This window comes from Octopus sinensis, linkage group LG18 (assembly GCF_006345805.1).
Source record: "Octopus sinensis linkage group LG18, ASM634580v1, whole genome shotgun sequence".
In the NCBI taxonomy this organism is placed as follows: Eukaryota; Metazoa; Mollusca; class Cephalopoda; order Octopoda; family Octopodidae; genus Octopus; species Octopus sinensis.
This window is the reverse complement of record NC_043014.1, coordinates 23,630,068-23,652,077: the sequence shown is the minus strand read 5'-3', so window position 1 is coordinate 23,652,077 and position 22,010 is coordinate 23,630,068. Positions and strand designations below refer to the sequence as shown.

Here is a 22,010-nt window from a genome sequence, read left to right as displayed (position 1 = left end):
CGAATGGACAGAGATTTAGAGACATGTTACTTGAAGCCTTTGACGAAATAGAAGGGGGTATGGCTACACATGAGGTAGAAGACAACTGGACGCTACTAAGGGACAACTTGCTGAAAGCCACTGACCAGATCTGTGGCTGGTGCAAAGTCCCCTCAAGACCCAAAATAACGTGGTGGTGGAACAATATTGTTGACAGGGCTATTAGACAAAAGAAACAGGCTTGGAAGGACTGGAAGAACGGTGGTAGCAGGGAAGTGAATCAGTCTGCCAGAAGGGAAGCTAGGAGGCAGGTGTATTTAGCCAGAGGGGAAGCAGATAAAAAAAAAATTGTCAATGTTCTGTGCCATGAGGATGAAAGACTTGAGGTATTTCGTGTTTCAAGACAGTGTGTGAGAGAGAATCGTGATGTGGTAGGAGAGAAATGTGTTCGCAAGGATGACGGTTCACTTGCGCTAAATGAGGATGCAAAAAGAGAGGTTTGGAGATGCCACTACGAAAGGTTGCTGAATGAGGAAAATGAATGGGATAAAGAGAGTCTGCCGAATGTTGACCCAACAGAGGGACCAGCAATCCGAGTTGACAGTTCCTTAGTAGTTAAGGCAATTACAAGCATGAAAACAGGGAAAGCTCCAGGCCCATCAGGAATTACTGCAGAGATGCTCAAAATATCTGGTAGTGTTGGCTATAACCTAGTCACTCGTATAGTTAACCAGGTGATACAAACCCAATGACTGGTGTAGCAGCATAATAGTCAACTGCTACAAAGGTAAAGGTGACGCCCTAGATACAAATAACTACAGGGGTGTCAAGCTGCTGGATCAGGTGATGAAGGTTACGGAGAGGGTTATAGCCCAACTAATTAGAGAGAGAGTTAGCTTAGATGAGATGCAGTTTGGGTTCGTGCCAGGGAAAAGTACCTCTGATGCTATATTCCTGGTAAGACAGCTGCAGGAGAAATACCTAGCCAAAGATAAGCCCCTGTACCTGGCTTTTGTTGACATGGAGAAAGCCTTCAACAGGGTCCCCCGATCCCTTATCTGGTGGTCAATGAGGAAACTAGAGATAGATGAATGGTTAGTGAGAGCTGTGCGAGCCATGTACAGAGACGCTGCTAGTAAGGTGAGGGTTGGCAACGAGTACAGTGAAGAATTCCGGGTAGAGGTTGGGGTCCACCAAGGTTCAGTCCTCAGTCCCCTCCTATTTATCATAGTCCTCCAGGCAATAATGGAGGAATTCAAGACAGGATGCCCTGGGAGCTCCTCTATGCTGATGGCCTTGCTCTAATTGCTGAGTCACTATCAGAACAGGAGGAGAAGTTTCAAGTGTGGAAGCAAGGATTAGAATCGAAGGGCCTTAGAATCAACCTAGCTAAAACCAAAGTCCTAATAAGTATGAAGGTAGACCAATCACAAACGCCTTCAGGTAGATGGCCCTGCTCGATCTGTAAAAAAGGTGTAGGTAGAAACTCTATAAGGTGCACATAAGAGGTGCAGCAATGTCAAAAGAAGGCTAACTAGGAAAATAGTTTTTGTCTGTGGCAGATGCTCAGGAGCAATAAACACTGCAAATGTGCAGAGACCAACTTCTACCACATTCCAGGGAGACAAACTAGAAGTAGTTGATAGCTTCCGCTACCTAGGTGACCAAGTCAGTAGCAGGGGTGGGTATGTTGAAAGTGTAACCGCTAGAGTAAGAATAGCTTGGGCAAAGTTCAGAGAGCTCTTACCCCTGCTGGTGACAAAAGGCCTCTCGCTCAGAGTAAAAGGCAGGCTGTATGATGCATGTGTACGTACAGCCATGCTACATGGTAGTGAAACATGGGCTGTGACTGCTGAGGATATGCATAAGCTTGCAAGAAATGAAGCCAGTACGCTCCAATGGATGTGTAATGTCAGTATTCATAATCGACAGAGTGTAAGTACCTTCAGAGAAAAGTTGGACCTAAGAAGCATCAGTTGTGGTGTGCAAGAGAGACGTTTTCACTGAAGATAGTTGTGTGCAAAAGTGCCACACCCTAGCAGGTTGAGGGAACCTGTGGAAGAGGTAGACCCAGGAAAACCTGGGACGAGGTGGTAAAGCACGACCTTCGAACTTTAGGTCTCACTAAGGAAATGACTAGAGATCGAGACCTATGGAAGTATGCTGTGCGTGAGAAGACCCGGCAAGACTAGTGAGACCATAACCCGTGGCCTCCACCTGGTATGTAGCCAGTCGACTTTTACATACATTTCCTTCTTGGGACACAAAACTCCACTTGTGAAGACCCGTTGAGGCAAGTGAAAATCAAAATCAAAATCAAAATCAAACCAAATCAAATCAGAAAGCAGAACCAAAATTGAAGCCGATTAACATCAATGGAAATTGCAGCTGTGATACCAGTGCCGGTGACAAATAAGCGAACCATCCGATCATGGCCGTTGCCAGCACCGCCCCGACTGGCCTCTGTGCCGGTGGCACATAAAAAGCACCATCCGTTCGTGGCCGTTGCCAGCCTCGCCTGGCCCCCGTGCCGGTGGCATGTAAAAAGCACCATCCGTTCGTGACGGTTGCCAGCCTTGCCTGGCCCCTGTGCCGGTGGCACATAAAAGGCACTATCCTTCCGTGGTCGTCTGCCAGCTCCATCTGGCACCTGTGCGGGTGGCACGTAAAAAGCACCCACTACACTCTCGGAGTGGTTGGCGTTAGGAAGGGCATCCAGCCGTAGAAACACTGCCAGATCAGACTGGGCCTGAAGCAGCCTTCTGGCTTCACAAACCCCAGTTGAACCATCCAACCCATGCTAGCATGGAAAGCGGACGTTAAATGATGATGATGATATATATACATACATACATATGTGCAGATGTATACCCACAAGAGTAAACATGAGAGACAGGCAGAAACAAGGAAAATGGCCCTTGATTTTGAATACTATGCAAATATTCTTTTAAAAACCTTTTCATTTAATTTTTTCAAAATTTAATTGTTTTCCATACTTACAGTTGAAAAAATCCCAATGACTGAAATCGGTACTGAAATGTTTTTTATAAAATTATTTTAGTATTTTCTACCTTGACTTTTTTCCCACATATATATATATATATATCATCATCATCATTTAACGTCCGTTTTCCACGCTAGCATGGGTTGGCCGGTTCGACCAGGGTTTAGAAGCCATGGAGGCTGTACCAGGCTCCAGTCTGATTTGGCAGTGTTTCTACAGCTGGATGCCCTTCCTAACGCCAACCACTCCATGAGTGTAGTGGGTGTTTTTTACGTGCCACTGGCACAGGCTGGCGAATGGCCACGATCGGTTGGTGTTTTTACGTGTCACCGACACGGATGCCAGCCAGGCGGCACTAGCATCTGCCACATTCGGATGGTGCTTTTTACGTGTCACCGGCACGGGTGTCTTAACTACAACTTCCATTTCAATTTTTATTTTGATGTTGATGTACTGTCTCAATAGGTCTCCTCAAGAACAACGGGTCACTCTATGATCCAAGGTTAGCACAGCAGGCCGTCCTGCGAACATGTATATACATGAGATATATATGTGAGATAGTAGTTTCACTTTCACAGTTTCAGTATTAATAGTGAAAATACTAAACTGAAAGTATCTCACAATACAATAGAGACGTTATTGCTTCACTTTTGACACAAAGTAGTGTAAGAGATAAGAGATTGCCCCTGGCTCGCATTAGGCAAGAAGTTGAAAAATCTTTTGGCCCATGACACTGCATGGACCTTAAGTAAGGTATGTGTAAAATTTGAATGAAATCAGTTGGGTAGTTCTCAAGTTTTAGGGATTCACACAGACTGACACACACACACACATTCTCACTTTTGAAAAGTGAAACCAACACTATTTACAGAATTTCAACAAAATATTCCTTCAATCTAGAAATTTGCTAATAATGGCACTGAAAAACTTTCACTGTTTGACAGATGAAGATGTGACTCAAAGGTACCTCCCCAAATATCACTGAACAACTACTCACTACCAGATCAGCTCATGATCAGTAATAAGAATGCCTACCACAGAAAACAAGGTGCAAACTGGCACAATTGTACTCCAGTTTTTGAACCATGCTAAGTGACTAACACAGTCTAATAGATGCAAAAAGTCAAGATTTCACTGCACAGCTAATCTGACTAATTGAAATATACTACACCTATAGCACAATCCTAAGAAAGTGGTAGAATGGTTTCAATTAGAATTAAAGCACTAAAGTTTTATTGAGGAAGCCACAAAAACTGTTGTTTCAAACAACATCGACTTGAGAGCTAAACATTAAATCCTCATATACATACCTCAAGCAGTTCATTGTCACGAATTAACTGGTTCAGATGTTCTTGCAATTCTTCCTCATCTTCACTTTCTGAGCTACTCTCCGAACTGCAGCTGATTTCATCTAAATCAGAATCCTGCCTTAAGTAGTTAAGCTCCACAATTTCTTGGTGTAGTCGTTCAATTTCACTCTGCTCTGTCTCAATTTTCTGATGAAGCTCATCACCTGTAACAACAAACAAGAGTTTGTCATAAGAGCAACAAGAAATAGTAACTAAATATAACTCAAATACTATTCTACAAAAATTGAAGGATACATTGGATAATGTAGTCTTAGCTATAGTTAGAACACCTTTCATCATAACTTGGCTCAATCAGGATTGATCCGAGATGAAATAGTAACAACAAAATATACTACATATGCTCTATATTATATGTTAGATAAATGAGTGAATGTAGGAACCTCTTTGCTGTTGCCTGACCTGCTAGAAAAGCAGCAAAGTTTCCTTCAAATCATGCTTTATTATCTTACAAAAAAGCAAGGACACATTAGATAATATAATCCTAGATATACTATATCGGGGTGGGGGTGACATAATGGATCGATTTTGATAGCTAAATAACAACAACTGTTGTGATTGTTGTTATTTGTTTGTTTTTTAATAATCTAGATACTAGTCAGGGTGATCCTACCACTTTTTAAGGATATTTCAAGAATACTTTGGACAAGTTTCCCATTGTCAATTTTCCCAATATTTTGGTTCATTCACTATAATACAATCCAATACATACAGTAGTGAGCTGTACCTGCACATAGAACCCAGCTAGACTGCACCAGAGAATGTCAAATATCGAGGACATTCAACCCAGGGCAGTACTAACAATGTGACACAAACTGCTCTATCAACCAGGAGTCTGACATTTTATAAACTTAGCCTGCTGTAATTCACCAGTAAAAAATTATTAATGTTAATACTGTTAACACAGAAAACTGTTTTAGTTTTATTAGATTTGCTTGAACTATATTCCTGGCATATAAATATTATCTCTTTTCTCCATGACTTCTTAAATTGTAATATAAGTTTGTAGTGTAAAATAGTTTTTCTGCTGCCAAAAAAAACGAAGACATTGCCAGTAAGGAGTATCAATAATCTCAAACTATCATGAATCAAACAATAAATAAGAATTGCTCTAAAATAACTGACAAACTGTAAAGACAAAGACTAGTAGCACTTACTAGTAACAATGATCTCTCTTGATGATTTCACATCTACAAAGTAGTATAAACTACTGCTCAAAGTTTGGCTTTCCTTCTCACAACCAGAAAATATTTGAGCTCCGAACAGTTTTTAACTCTACAAAACTCAAATGAGAATAACACTGGAATATTGCTCCAGTATCTAAACACACAAACAGACTACACTGCATTCTCCAAAGCCACACAGTTCACTGGCATGGACCTGCTCACCAATACACTTCAGCTTCTTTCCTAAGGATGAGATATTTTTCACACTACTGTACAGATATGCTGTCTCCTCACTCAGCCTATTTTACTCTTACTACAATGACCTCTGCCTTTCAGAGTTGATTAGTCTCATGCTACCTGTACCAAGTCCTACCTAACCCACTCATCTCATACTGGAGATTCATATGTTTGAATACTTGTCATTTCAGTTAGAAACATACAAACAGATGACAAGTGATCATTTTATTTCTATTACAAATTAATAATATCATGATATAGCTACAGATTATCAAACAAATGAAGTGAGGTGTTTATCTGTAACAGATGGGTGAACACAACTTTTCAGTAGCTTAACAACAAACATATGAACACAACATTTCAGTAAAATAATGACAGAGATCATACGTTCATTCTACATCCATTTTTCCATGTTAGCATGGCTTGGATAAACACATATTATTAAGGCATTGACTTTCAGCCAAATACCCTTCTTGTTGCTAACCCTTAAGTGCTACCACCATTTTTCCATTCAAGCATACACAGAATATGAACAGTGACATACACGCACACACATATATACAACAGGCATCATACAATTTCCATCTACCAAATTCATTAACAAGGGATTGATCAAACCAAGGGCTACAGTAAAAGACACTTCTCTGTGTCATACAATGGGACTGAACCAGAAACCATGAGACTGTGAAGCAATTATTAGTGGTAGAAAGGTGAAGATAATTAACTTTTAACATCCAGTTGAAAAGTTTTTCAAGTCAAGACCAGAAAATACCTAAGAATTGGTTTGTTTATTTGAAAGTGTCTTTACTTGTTAGATTATTGTGAAAACTGGCAGCACTGCAGAAATGACTTAGTTTTTAATATAATAAGTCATTTGTGCTAAAAATAATGTTGTGCATACTCTCTTTTACTTGTTTCAGTCATTTGACTGCGGCCATGCTGGAGCACCGCCTTTAATCGAGCAACTCGACCTCGGGACTTATTCTTTTGTAAGCCCAGTACTTATTCTATCGGTCTCTTTTGCCGAACCGCTAAGTAACGGGGACATAAACACACCAGCATCGGTTGTCAAGCAATGCTAGGGGGACAAACACAAACACACATATATACGACGGGCTTCTTTCAGTTTCCGTCTACCAAATCCACTCGCAAGGCTTTGATCGGCCTGAGGCTATAGTAGAAGACACTGCCCAAGGTGCCACGCAGTGGGACTGAACCCGGAACCATGTGGTTGGTAAACAAGCTACTTACCACACAACCACTCCTGCGCCTATGTGTAACTGTTAATTAATTATGTAATACTAACTTAAAAAACCCCAGATACACTAAAAAAGAGTGAGGGAGAGAGAGAGATGAACAGAAAGAGTGAAGGAATAAGAGACACCTGATGGAAAGAAAAATTAGTGATAGACAGGCATGGACGTGTGGTAAGAAGCTTGCTTCCAAACCACATGGTTCCAGGTTCAATTCCACTGCATGGCACCTTGGACCAACCAGAGCCTTGTGAGTGGATTTGATAGACAGATACTGAAAGTAGCCCATTGTGTATATATTTATGTGTGTGTGTCTTTGTATCTGTGTTTGTCCCACCGCCATTGCTTGACAACTGATGTTGGTGTGTTTACGTCCCTCTAACTTAGCGGTTCAGCAAAAGTCACTGATAGAATATGTACTGGGCTTACAAAGAATAAGTCCTGGGGTCAACTTCTTCAACTAAAAACTCTTTAAGGCAGTGCTCCAGCATGGCTGTAGTCAAATGGCTGAAACAAGTAGGAGAGTAAAAATACAAACAAATCAAACACAAAAAAAATATTTTTCCCTGACCTTTTTGCAGCTCACTCCTTATGAAATTTACAGGTAAATTATTGCTAATATCAGAAACAACACCCAGAGATACAAATTTCAGCACATGTAAAAAACAGAGTTGACTGCTCCCTTTTATATCATATATAAATTAGTTTGTTGCATGACTGTACCAATCAAAGGTCAATAGAAAAAAATGAGTGGGGAAAAAAAACTCAACAAGCACTAAATCAAGTCCTAAAAGTATTTTTGAACTAATAACACTTGCAAAAGGTTCAGTATGTGATCAATCTTCAGGTAAAGTCAGATACCAAGTGTGCAGGGATGAGAAAGCTATATCAATCCAGTTATCCTCCCCAAAGCCTTATCTGCTCTTAATTCATCAATTAAATCATCAAATAAGTTGTTGATCAAAGAATGATTAGCAGCATTTTCTGCAAACTAAAAAAAAAAAATCCCAAAATTCAGTTACACGTGTCACCGTTAATAATGAATGTTACAGAAAACAAATAAATAATACACAAAGGGATTAAGTTGTCTTCCTAGATTAGAAAGTTCATAATTTCTTTTAAAGCAAACATATACAAAGGTGGTTTGATTTGTATATGGGCTGTATAGGACTGACATCAGATACAGTACCATGTGGATTTGTGTCATACAAAATGTTAATGCTATTTCAGTAACATACTAACATTGATGTGAACATAAACAATATTTCAAATTAAAACACGGGACAAAAGTGTTGTTAAAACAATATTTACCAATAGCAATTAATTCCTCCTCCTCTAGTTTTAGAGCTTCCTCTTCTTCTAAAAGACGCAGCAGTTCTTCATCCTCAATGTATTTGCAATCTAGTTATAAATATTTTGAAAGATAAATAGGATGTAAAAAACTAAAAGGAAAAGAAACAAAGTTGAAAATTTTGAGAAAATTAAAAAAATTAAAATAAAACTTAGAATGAAAGTTTCATATCAATATCAATATAATCATCATTTAACATCCGTTTTACATGCTGGCATGAGTTGGACAGTTTGACTGAAAACAGGTAAGCCAGAGAGCTGCACCAGGTTCCAATCTGATTTGGCAAGGTTTCTACAGTTGGATGCCCTTCCTAACGCCAACTACTCCATACTGTGATATACAAGCACGGTATATCACAGAATGTCTCGGTCACCTGTCACTGCCTCCATGAGGCCCAACGGTGCTTTTTACATGCCACCGGCATGGGTGCCAGTCAGACAGTACCGGCATTGGCTATGACTATGATTTCACTTGTATACCCCACCCGACATTGTTAATTGGTTCCAGGAGACACAACTTAAGCCAAATTAACTTGTCTCTAGGCTAAACCGATAACCATTCCCAATTCTGTACTTTATTTATGAATGCATTTTCAATAATACATAGTTAATAAAAACCATGTGTGCTAAAATCTTGTCCCTCTTATGTACAATCGTCGATACAGTTGTCTGACTCATCCCAAAAGATTGTGCAATTGCTACCACTTTTTCACCTTTTTCATGGTTTTTATCACAGCCAGTTTATCGTCCAGCATTGTAGCATGACGCTTAGCACTTTCAATAAAGTCACATATGAATGAGAATGATAAAGTAGCCAATAAAAAGATGTAAACAAATCTGAATTCAAAACAATCACGAGTGACAACAACAGCTAATGGTAGATATTGGAACTACAATTGCTCCGAAGGACCAATAAATAAGACAACACAGCTGATTTCATGATTTCATTCACTAACTACACTACTTTATGGTGTGTATCTTAACATTTACTGTACCTATTTTAATGATTTTATATGCTTTATTCTTATTTATTGTACAGTAACATGATTTTATGTGATTTTAATGGTTTTCTAGTGATTTTACAATTCCAATATTTGTGGTGGACAGACATAAAGTCGAATAAAATGACTTACTTTGATTTTGATTTTTCCATATGTTATTTTTGAAAACCGACATATAATCGAGAACGACTTAAATCGAAATGACTTAAGTTATGCCTATATATATATATATATATATATATATATAGTCATCCCATAAATAATGTGATTTTTTTTCAATTGCATAAACTAAAAGTCAGAAAAGGATGGGATTAACTACCTGCATCAACTTGCTATAAAAGCAGGTAGTCATTTTACCTTGTGCTTATTCTTAGTGCAAGTTTTGAAGAGTGCAGTTCTATCTTAACAGTTATTTTGTCAAAGCTAAAATGGAAGTGACGCAGGTTTTGATGAATGGTTGAATGACCAAATCTAAGCTTCTCTGAGTTCCTCAACAGCTATGATGGGATTTTGTTCCACCAGAGTTTACAGGACATCCTCGTCAAGCTCTACAGATCTTCCAGGATAAGGTTTGTCTTCTCAACTGTAATTTCCGGCTCTGAATTTCTGGAACCACCATTGAAACTGGCTTACAATTATTGTCTAATCCCCATGTACTGCATTAATATTCCTCGCACATTCTGTTGCGTAGTTGCCTTTATTGAACTCATAAAGCAAAATATGCCAAATATGCTCCTTTGCTACTTCCATTATAGCTTTGAAAAAAATAACTTAAAATTGAACTGCACTCTTCAAAACTTGCACTAAGAATAAGCACAAAGTAAAATTACTACCTGCTTTTATAGCAGGTGTTCTTCCATCAGGATAATGCTCAGTCACATACAGCGAGGATGACATTCCAAAGACTAGAACAGTTTGAATGGGAAATGATGCCCCACCCACCATATTCGCTGGACATTTCCCTGTCTGATTATCATTCATTCCGCAGTCTTCAAAATCATTTGGATGGTAAAAATATATGTAGATGAGATCAGAACAGTACTGGAGAAGTATTTTTTGTTACGGACAAGTGAATTTTGGAAGATGGGCCTTGCAAGTCTACCAGATAGAGATGGAAGAGCATTGTAGAAAATGAAGGAGGGTATATTTTAGATTTAAATTAACTTTGTTTATCTTAATTTTGAAAAATAAAAGAAGTATAAAAAAACTGCATTATTTATGGGATGACCCATATCACTATCAAACAGACTACTATCAAATACTGTTATCAACCACTGATCACGGTATGGTTCTTCACATTGTATTAGCTTTCAAATGGTGACAACCTGCTGGCTGGTCAATATATATATATATATATATATATATAAACTTAGATAAACTTAGATATGTTTCGACCAAAGATTGGTCCAGGCCATGTCTAACTTAATAGCACCACCTGATAGGATTATTCGAATCCTGTTTAAGTCAAGTTTTGTTTATGGTCCATTCAAGTAGTGAGTTCTTGTTGGGTGAGTTGTATCCAATTATGGGTGGCTTATCTGGTATTCTTTGAAAGAATCTATCCAGACTCCGTTTAAAGTTGATGGGATCCTTTTCCTCTTTGATCTCCCTCGGGACAATGTTAAATAGGGCAGGGCCTGTTGAGGAAAAGAAATTATGTTGCAGTGTACATGTATACTGTGATCTTGAATTGGGTAGGGGACGTATGGCCCATGGTCCCAGTCTTGGATGAACCTTGAAGCTAATGTTCAGGTCGTTTGGGCAAAGTTGGCGATATATTCTCCACATCGTACAAATGATGTACCGCTCACGGCGACGCTGGAGAGAGTAAAGTTTCAAGGCTTTAAGGCGATCCCAATAATCGAGAGCAGCCATGCCTTCAATTTGTTTAGTGAGTGCCCTCTGGGGTGACTAAATCCTCGAGATGTTTTGTCTTGTATGGGGAGACCACAGTGGGCAGCAATATTCGAGGTGTAGCCGTACAAAGGAGGAGAAAAGTGGTATGATGACACCTTGTTCTCTGGACCGGAAAGTTCTTAAGATCCAGGAACTCATCCTACGAGCTATATCGACCTTCTTGTTGATGTGTGCACTCCAACTGAGATCGTCATCAACAATTACACCCAGGTCTCTGATATTGTTAGAGGCTGTGAGCAGTTCCCCTGAAGGAAGAGAGTATGGCTGTTTTAGTGAGGAATTTCTTCCAAAATGCATCAGCTCAAATTTTCACTCATTCAGTTGCATTTTGTTTCTGTCTGCCCATTGACTTACAGCATATAGATCAGACTGGAGTTGAGTTCGGTCTGCTTCTTCATTGACAATTTGCTGAAGCTTAGTGTCATCAGCAAATATTTTCACTTTGCAGTAATGTACGACACTGGAAAGATCGTTTATGTAAATTATGAAGAGTAGCGGACCCAAGACTCCCCTGGGGAACACCGCTGGTGACTTTTGCTGGGCTTGAGTGGACTCCATCAACTACAACATGTTGTGTTCTATTCGCCAGGAAATACTTAATCCAGTGTAGAACTTTTCCATGGATTCCAAGATTTGCCAATTTTGAGAGTAGGATATTATGGTCTACCCTGTCGAACGCTTTACTGAAGTCAAGATATATGACGTCAGAGTTCGAACCTGTTCCCAAGACTTTGAGTACATCTTCAATGTGGTGTAAGAGCTGTGTTAGACAGTCCCTGCCACAGCGAAAGCCATGCTGATTTGCATTTAGGAGTTTGTGGGTCTCCAGGAAGTCAGCTATCCTTGATCTTAACACTCTTTCAAACACTTTAATGATGTGGGAGGTGAGTGAGATTGGGCGATAGTTGAGTGCGAGGGATCTGTTTCCCTGCTTGAAAACCGGGATGACCAACTGGGATATATATATATATATATATATATATATATATCTGTATATATATAAAAGGCATGATGTGTGTGTGTGTGTACATGAATGTAAATTATGCACGTCCACAAATTCGCACGCATGTCACTCAAATTTTAGGACATTCGTTACGACCCTAGCTGTATTTTCGTCAAATTATTTTCCCCTGAGGCAGCAGCGAATAACGGTAAAAATAATTTTAAGCCATAACTTTTAAACATTTTTCAAATCGGAGAAATATGCCATTTGCAAATATGAGTTAAGTCCCCTTCTAACGATGGTGTAAAGAGAGGAAGAGGGAGAGAGAGAGAGAGAGAACATTTTTTTAAAAACTTCATCCTTTTAATGAGTGGTTGAGAGGCAAAATCAGACAGATAGGGGTTGTTATGTATGTATGTATGTGTGAATAGCTTCAGTCACACACACACACACACAAACATGTATGCGTACAAAACACATGTATGCAATGTGTGTGTGTGTGTGTGTGTGTGTTGCCCGAGACACGCTCCTTCGCAAACAATCAGCTATTATTTTGTAAACAATGTTTTGAAACTGTTGCATTTTGTAAACAATGTTTCGAAAATAGATGTATGTACGTATATGTTTATGTGTATGTGTGTTTGTTGCTCGAGACACGCTCCTTCGCAAACGAACAGCTATCATTTTGTAAACAATGTTTCGAAAATAGGTGTATGTACATATATATTTGTGTGCGTTGCCCATATATATATATATATATATATATATATATATATATATATATACTTAGTTGTGATCTGAACATAACCGCTTCTCACACAGAGGATCGGGGGATCGGGGGATCTTTGAATGCTTTAAGTTCTCCAAAAACGAAAAAAAAAAAAATCAATAAACCAATTCCTTATGGGATCTCCCAATCAAATTGTCAGCAACTCGTTTTCAGCCAAAAGTTTACCAATTGCAACGGATTTCGCTCAAATTTTACATTGATGTTACTTAGTTTGGTTTGAAATAAAGAGCTTGATTAGCTTAATAATCCTAACTTAATCCCAAGCAAAGCCGGGCTATACTGCTAGTATATATATATATGTTATAATAATAATATATATTATAATATAAAGTTAAAGTCTGGTCAAAGAGTGACCAATGGTTTCATATCCACAAAAACTACAGCCTTGTGGACAGCTCATCAGACTCTATACAAAGACATATTTAACTTTTCACTTTCCGGAAGTGGTGAAATGCTAGGATTAAATGGTTAAATGGCGATCAGAGAAAAACATTATTGAGGATGGGTCATTTCCCCTGGACCAGGGGTTAAATGGAAGCTATATATATATATATATATATATATATATATATATATATATATACATATTAATCTGAGCGGAGGCAATGTGAGCAGCAACTAAAGGAACATTACAAAATCCACAGAAAGATCAAACACATACATATATTCATTTATATCTACAGAATAGATATAAAGTGCAACGTTTAAAAATATAATAATATATAAATAAATAAACATCATATAAAATATATAAATATATAAGAATCAGTGTTGCATATAAAACACATTGAATTTACGCTTAAAATCATAAAACATTTGGTAAATTATTGGTTAAATTAAAAATTTGGGATAATAAAACATACAATGACATATTAAAATGACGTCCTAAAATTCCAGAAAAAATACAGAAAAGATAAATATACAAAATTACAAAAATGTTCATCTACGGGCCGTTTCGGAGATGTGCCAATTAATATGAAACATTTCATATATTCAAATTGACACTCCCCTCATCAGGATGTTTTTTACACACAATACATAATACATGGAAACATACCAGCTATGTGCGAGAGATATTTCTTTATTTCCTTATAAAGAGGTTTACATAGAGGGGACATTACAAGGACAGACAAGGGACATTTAGCATAGAAACACGCTTATTTATATTATGAAAAAACGGATGGTTAAGTTAATTTAATTAACTTTAATTTCAGTTAAGTTAATTTTTTGGCTCAAAATGCAAGGCCATGTAGGGGGACATGGAGTTATGTACAGGGAGGGTGTTCAAGCAAAGAGTTCAGGACATATCTGATCAAGAGAGACTTTGAACCGAGCGGTCGTCGGCATCTTCACTATCTCGTCCGGAAGCTTATTTCACGGATCCGCAACCCGGACGGAGAAAGCCCCTCTCCTTCGATTGAGATGAAATCGTCACAGATAGAGCTTTTTGGAGTGACTCCGCAGCTGACACTCTGGAGCAGGAGTGAAGAACAGCTCTTTCGAGAGGTTACACTTTCCGCTTATGATGTTGTGAGCAAGAATGAGATCACCATGACGTCGTCATTTTTCTAGAGAATAAAGGTCAAGCGTCTTCAGCCTTTCCTCATAAGACAAATGCTTGAGACCATGAACCATGCGGGTAGCCAGCTTCTGGACTCTTTCGAGATGATGTATGTCTTTGAGGAGATAAGGAGAAGAGGCCTGAATCCTGTACTCCAATATGGGTCTCACCAGCGTGACATAGAACGGTAGGAATATGGCTGCTGTGAGCATTCCGAATGACCGTCGACTCAAAAACAGAACTCCATGTGCTTTTTTGGCAGCATGGACGCACTGGGCCGAAGGCGAAAAGGAAGAATCCACCAAGATACCCAGGTCCTTTACCTGGTCGGTCCTCTCCGGCTCGAAATCAAGTTGAGTTGCAGGAGAGGAGCCAACAGGCAAATGACAGCACTTTGACACGTTCAGACACAGGTCCCATTCGTTAGACCATCTCCAAACTTGGTGGAGGCATCGACGAAGATCATCTATATCACCGCGAGGAGCGACCAGTTTGACATCATCGGCAAATAGAAGGGTGTGTTGCGTGAGGTCGTCGGGCAAGTCATTTATGAAGACTAAAAATAATAAGGGCCCAAGCACTGAACCTCGAGGCACACCACTGCTCGCACTGGAGACGTCGGACAGCAAACCATTAACTTGGACTTGGAAGGAGCGATCTGAGAAGAAGGCGCCAACTCATCGTACAATATCCGGATGGAAACTATATGCTTGAAGCTTGACAAGTAATAGGCAGTGGTTAACCGAGTCAAAAGCTTTGGCAAAGTCCAATAAAACGATGTCAACAGCATCACCATCATCCAGGATATGCGTCACCAATTCTTCCATTACCATAAGTTGGTCAAGCATAATCTCTTCAGCACGAAGCCGTGTTGGGAATCAGAGATAGAGGCTGTGTTTTGGAGGTGGAGCAACATACTTTTCTTAAGGATGGTTTCGAACATCTTGCTGATTATTGAAGTAAGGGAAACCGGTCAGTAGTTAAGCAGGTCTTCTCGGCTCCCTTTCTTGAAAATTGGGCAGATTATCACTATTCTCCGCGATTCTGTATTCATATCTGAAGCGTTCTTCCTTTTCAATTTTCACGGCTCGGTCTCATTGAGCTTTGTACACCTCAAAAGCTGCAGTCGAATCTAGATTTTTGAATTCAGACCAAGCAATACCTCTGAGTCGAAGTTCTCATTTAACCTTCTTCGTCACCCAGGGCTTGTGTTTCTTCTTCTTGGGAAGCCCAACAGGAACTGCTTGGTCAGTCAACCAGATTTCATATGCTTTGAGGGACGACCATAGTTCGTCAACTGAGGACATTGTCATCAGGGATCGCCAGTGCAGAAGCCTCGGTTAGAATTTCAAGATTGATTGCAGAAAAGACTCTACGTGGCAGCGAAGTAGTCGTGGGTGTAGAAAAAGTTGTGTGCATGTCGAACTTCAGGACCGCGTGATCACTCTTGGCAAGAGGGACGCACACAGATAAGCCTGACACTGATCTTGGATAGTGGGAGAATACCAGATCCAGCATAGATGGCTGCTGCCCAGACCGATGCTTTGTCGGAGATTCAACATGTTGCGATAGAAAACAATCTTCAGCCACGTCAAGAAGGGCCTGGCTGAACCGGGAAGATGATGTACAAATTGATGTGGGCCAGTCGATTGTGGGAGCGTTGAAGTCTCCTAATATCAAACATTCATGAGAAGCTGAAACAAATCTTATCGCTTCGAGTAAATGAGCATCATCCTGGGGGTCGGCAAGAGGCGGCCTGTAGACAGCTAACATGGACAGGCATCGAATTTTGTTGTAGGTTGAACATTACTGGGTAGAATACAACTGGACAGTTTGAGATCAGATTTAACATACACAGCAACGCCTCCACCTCGCCTTTTTTCTGTCACATCTGAAGAGGGTGTAGCCCTGTAGGTGGATTTCCAAGTCCTTTACTGCTGGAGTCAGCCAAGTCTTGGTGATAGCTATCACATCTGGGGAATCACACATGGCCAGTGTAAATAATTTGCTGAACTTTGGAAATAAGGAGCACGAGTTGGTATAGACAATGCTGAGCTGTGAAGTTTGAGGGGCGGGAATTAGGGAACAAGCAGAATAAGGGGTATCAGAGATAGCATCGTTGTCGGGGGTATCTACTTTACTTCGATTAACCCTCGATTCACTTTCCCTGTCAGCACTACAGCATGCGACCAGAGGTAGGACTTGATTATTTGTCCATCTTGGATGCGTAAACCCTTCTCTCCCATCTGTTTTCTCATCTTCAGTTCGGATATCAGGTTTCTCCGACGAATTCTCTCTCGCGAAAACCCATATTGGGGTCCTCCCAGGCATGCTTCTGAGCTCTGTTCAGAAAGGTTGAAGCCTCCTGATCGGAAGAAAAGATTACTCTTATTGGGCGTGGTCTAGTGTCTGAGGTTGAGTTCACTTGGAATCTTCCTAGCCGAGCAACCTTATGGATACTGACATTTTCGTTGACTGAGAACAATTCTCCAACTAAAACGGAAACAAAATTTATGTCATCTTTTAGGCGTTTTATGCCTGTATCACCGGTGGATTCAGCTTTACCATAAATGATTGCTGATCTTGAGTGGGCAAAATGGTCGTTCTGTTCTCTACTGTGAACTGCGGCATTCGATTCTTCATCGGATAAATTAGAAAGGGCGGTTTCATAGCCATCAGAATTACGTAGGCCTTTGGGGTCGATCGGAATGGGTTTAGTGGATTTATATATGTTTTGCGGATGAGAGTTAAAAATAAAATGATGGTTGGATGGAATTTGGGTCCGGGTTAGTGAATTAACCCGCCGGTTGGTTATCCCTTTTGGTAGTCTTTTTCCTTCCTTTTATGCTCCGACCGACCATGCAAGCACAGCCTTGTGTGTTCTCATCTTTCTTATCAGTGTCGTCCATCTTTTTCCAAACGCTCTTTGCAGCAGGCTCCTCTTCTCCAGATGGATCTTGCTGGACAGATGGGCAGTGACGTAATTCACCAGCCCACGTCCGGAGATGAATTGACCTGTCACAATCCCTTTTGCTTGCATCTTCCATACCACATCTTTCAGTATGGTTACTACGCAGAGAAAAGCTACCTTCTTTTCTTTGGTGAAAGAGGAAGGTGATACAATCTTTATCATGAACTCGGACAAGAGTCATACTCTTTCCGCATCCAACAACAGCTGTTTGGCAAAGGCCATCAACTCCTTTGACTCCTCACAGTGTACGAAGGCGTGCGTAACCGTTTCATTGGCATGCCCGCACCTCGGACACGTGGGGGAGGTGTCAGTACCATGCCTTGACAACCTTTCTCGAACCGGTAAAGCCGATCGGTAGCACAGCCAGGTCAAAGATTTCTGATAGTTATCCAGAAATCTCGACCCGAAAGTCCTCCCAAAAAGGTCAGCTAGCTGCCTCTCATCGAAGCCCAGAGTCTTCCCCAGGATGTTTATGTATTTTGTATTTTATATATATATATACACACACACACACACCAGAGTAAGCACATAAATGTGAAACAAGATCGCAAAAAAATAGTACTCGAATACTAAAGGCAGAGTAATATACTTTATTATTAAAGCTACAAAAATATCACAAAAGTAGTAGCAGTTTTTGTGATATTTTTGTGATGGTTTTGCATCTTTAAATATGTATGTATATATATTTGGTTTCGTGCCAGGGAAAAGTACCACTGATGCTATATTCCTGGTAAGGCAGCTGCAGGAGAAATACCTAGCCAAAGATAAGCCCCTGTACCTGGCTTTTGTTGACATGGAGAAAGCCTTCGACAGGGTCCCCCGATCCCTCATATGGTGGTCAATGAGGAAACTAGGAATAGATGAATGGTTAGTGAGAGCTGTGCAAGCCATGTACAGGGACGCTGCTAGTAAGGTGAGGGTTGGCAATGAGTACAGTGAAGAATTCAAAGTAGAGGTAGGGGTCCACCAAGGCTCAGTCCTCAGCCCCCTCCTATTTATCATAGTCCTCCAGGCAATAACGGAGGAATTCAAGACAGGATGCCCCTGGGAGCTCCTCTATGCTGATGACCTTGCTCTAATTGCTGAGTCATTATCAGAACTGGAGAAGAAATTTCAGGTGTGGAAGCATGGTTTAGAATCGAAGGGCCTTAGAGTCAACCTAGCTAAAACCAAAGTCCTAATAAGTAGGAAGGTAGACAAATCACAAACGCCTTCAGGTAGATGGCCCTGCTCGATCTGTAGAAAAGGTGTAGGTAGAAACTCTATAAGATGCACCAAGTGTAAGCTATGGACACATAAGAGGTGCAGCAATGTCATAGGAAGGCTAACTAGGAAGATGGTTTTTGTATGTGGCAGATGCTCGGGAGCATTAACCTCTGAAAATCTGCAGAAAACAACTTCCGTCACTTTCCAGGGGGAAAAACTAGAAGTAGTTGATAGCTTCCGTTATCTTGGTGACCAAGTCAGTGTGCTGAAAGTGTAACGGCTAGAGTAAGAATAGCCTGGGCAAAGTTTAGGGAGCTCTTACCTCTGTTGGTGACTAAAGGCCTCTTGCTCAGAGTAAAAGGCAGACTGTATGATGCATGTGTACGAACAGCCATGCTACATGGCAGTGAAACATGGGCCATGACTGCTGAGGACATGCGTAAGCTCGCGAGAAATGAAGCTAGTATGCTCCGTTGGATGTGTAATGTCAGTGTTCATAGTCGACAGAGTGTAAGTACCTTGAGAGAAAAGTTGGACCTAAGAGGAATCAGATGTTGTGTGCAAGAGAGACGATTGCGCTGGTATGGTCATGTGGTGAGAATGGATGAAGATAGGTGTGTGAAAAAGTGCCACACCCTGGCAGTTGAGGGGACCTGTGGAAGAGGTAGACCCAGGAAAACCTGGGTCGAGGTGTTGAAGCACGACCTTCGAACTCTAGGTCTCACCAAGGAAATGACCAGAGACCGAGACCTATGGAAGTATGCTGTGCGTGAGAAGACCCGGCAAAACCAGTGAGAACAATCAAAATCAAATCATATATCAGAAAGCAGGGGTTAAGTGACCCATCCGTTCGTGTCCGCTGTCAGCCTCGTCTGGCACCCGTGCCGGTGATACGTACGTAAAAGCACCATTCGCTCGTGGCCGTTTGCCAGCTCTGCCTGGCCCCGTCTCGGTGGCACGTAAAAGCACCATCCGTTCATGTTCGTTGCCAGCCTCGCCTGGCCCCGTGCCGGTGACACGTAAAAGCACCGTCCGTTCGTGGCCGTTTGCCAGCTCTGTCTGGCCCCGTGTCGGTGGCACGTAAAAGCACCATCCGTTCGTGTCCGTTGCCAGCATCGCCTGGCCCCGTGCCGGTGACACGTAAAAGCACCATCCGTTCGTGGCCGTTCGCCAGCTCTGTCTGGCACCTGTGCAGGTGGCACGTAAAAAACACCCACTACACTCGCGGAGTGGTTGGCGTTAGGAAGGGCATCCAGCCGTAGAAACACTGCCAGATCTGACTAGGCCTGACGAAGCCTTCCAGCTTCACAGACCCCAGTTGACCCGTCCAACCCATGCTAGCATGGAAAGCGGACGCTAAACGATGATGATGATGATGATATATATATATATATATATATATATATATATATATATATAAATATTTCGTTCTTGGATTTGGTTTGCAAGATTCTTTATATGAGTTTGAGTGTTGAAGCATATTCTGTTGTGTCTGGGGAGAATTTTTTTCTTTTTGTGCCTTATTATGTAACACACTCACCGGTAAAATTTCCACTTTTTTCTTATTTTTATTGTCCTAAAATTTTCGTTGTGTCTTACAACTTTTTCAATAGTTTTGACTCTCAAAGGTTGCAAGACGCAATGAAAATTTTAGGACAATAAAAATAAGAAAAACGTGGAAATTTTACCGGTGCATGTGTTACATAATAAGGCACAAAAAGAAAATGACAGTCCCCAGACATAACAGTATATATAAATACATATACATAAATGTGTGTGTATGTTTGTGAGAGTAGGTATGGCTGTATAGTTAAGAAGTTTGCTTCCCAAATACATAGTTTTGTATCGAATCACTTAGGCTAGATGATTCCTACTATAGATCTGGGCCAACCAAAACATGTTTCAGTGGATTTGGTAGGTAGAAACTGAAAGAAGCCAATTATTGAGTGCATATGCATGGGCATACAGGTGCGTGTGTTTATGTCTCCCTGCCTTGATAGTGCATGATAATTGTAAATAAACATCACAGTCATATAATTCTCAGACATAACATATAAAGAGAATTTTGCCTCCAAGGCAATTACTACAACAAAGGTCTTTCTACATTTGAGTGTACATATGCATGTTAAATATAAATGTACAAAGGTATATATCTATATATATAAAACTGAGAATGTGTGTCTGTCTGTGTGAATCCCTAAAACTTGAGAACTACACAACCAATTTCATTCAAATTTTACACATGCCTTACTTAGGATCCATGTAGTATCATGGGCAAAAGAAATTTTTAACTTCTTCCCTAGGGCAAGCCCACAGCCATATCATATCTTTTCCACTATTTCAGTATTACGTGTCAAAAGTGAAACAAAAACACCTCTCTATGTAATGTCAACTCCTTTCACTTTAATAGTGAAACTATTATATAAGTGACATGAAATGAAAGTGAACATCACTCTTATATATCATCATCATCATCATCATCGCTTAACGTCCGCTTTCCATGCTAGCATGGGTTGGACGGTTCAACTGGGGTCTGGCAAGCTCGAAGGCTGCACCAGGCCAGTCAGATCTGGCAGTGTTTCTACAGCTGGATGCCCTTCCTAATGCCAACCACTCCGAGAGTTTAGTGGGTGATTTTATGTGCCACCGACACAGGTGCCAGACGAGGCTGGCAGACGGCCACGCTCGGATGGTGATTTTATGTGCCACCGACACAGGTGCCAGACGAGGCTGGCAGACGTTCTGAAACTTCAGACTTTTCAATATGCTACACCACTGGTTTTAAATTGATATTAATCAAATTAATTTTCAATTTTTCACCCTTATTATTTTAAATTTAAATTTACATGTACTTATATAGAGAGAGAGTCTGCCGAATGTTGACCCAACAGAGGGACCAGCTATCCGAATTGACAGTACCTTGGTAGATAAAGCAATCAAGAGTATGAAGGCAGGTAAAACCCCCGGCCCATCAGGAATCACTGCAGAGATGCTCAAAATATCTGGCAGCGTCGGCTATAGCCTAGTCACCCATATAGTTAACCAGGTGATATACGAAGGAGTCATACCCAATGACTGGTGTAGCAGCACCATAGTCAACTGCTACAAAGGTAAAGGTGATGCCTTAGATACAAATAATTACAGAGGTATCAAGTTGCTGGATCAAGTAATGAAGGTCACGGAGAGGGTCATAGCCCAACTAATTAGAGAGAGAGTCAGTTTAGATGAGATGCAGTTTGGGTTCGTGCCAGGGAAAAGCACTACT

The 22,010-nt window shown here is 40.6% G+C and overlaps 1 protein-coding gene across 1 annotated transcript in view; it reads right to left on the bottom strand.

The window, feature by feature from the left end:
• The window catches only part of LOC115221206 (ralA-binding protein 1-A), a 33,566-nt gene that overhangs the window by 6,525 nt on the left and 5,031 nt on the right, over positions 1-22,010 (bottom strand). The window contains exons 2-3 of the mRNA XM_029791366.2: positions 8,318-8,407; positions 4,294-4,496 (exon numbers count right to left, since the gene is read on the bottom strand). Coding sequence (XP_029647226.2) covers positions 4,294-4,496; positions 8,318-8,407 — 293 coding nt within the window. The remainder of the gene's footprint in view (positions 1-4,293; positions 4,497-8,317; positions 8,408-22,010) is intronic.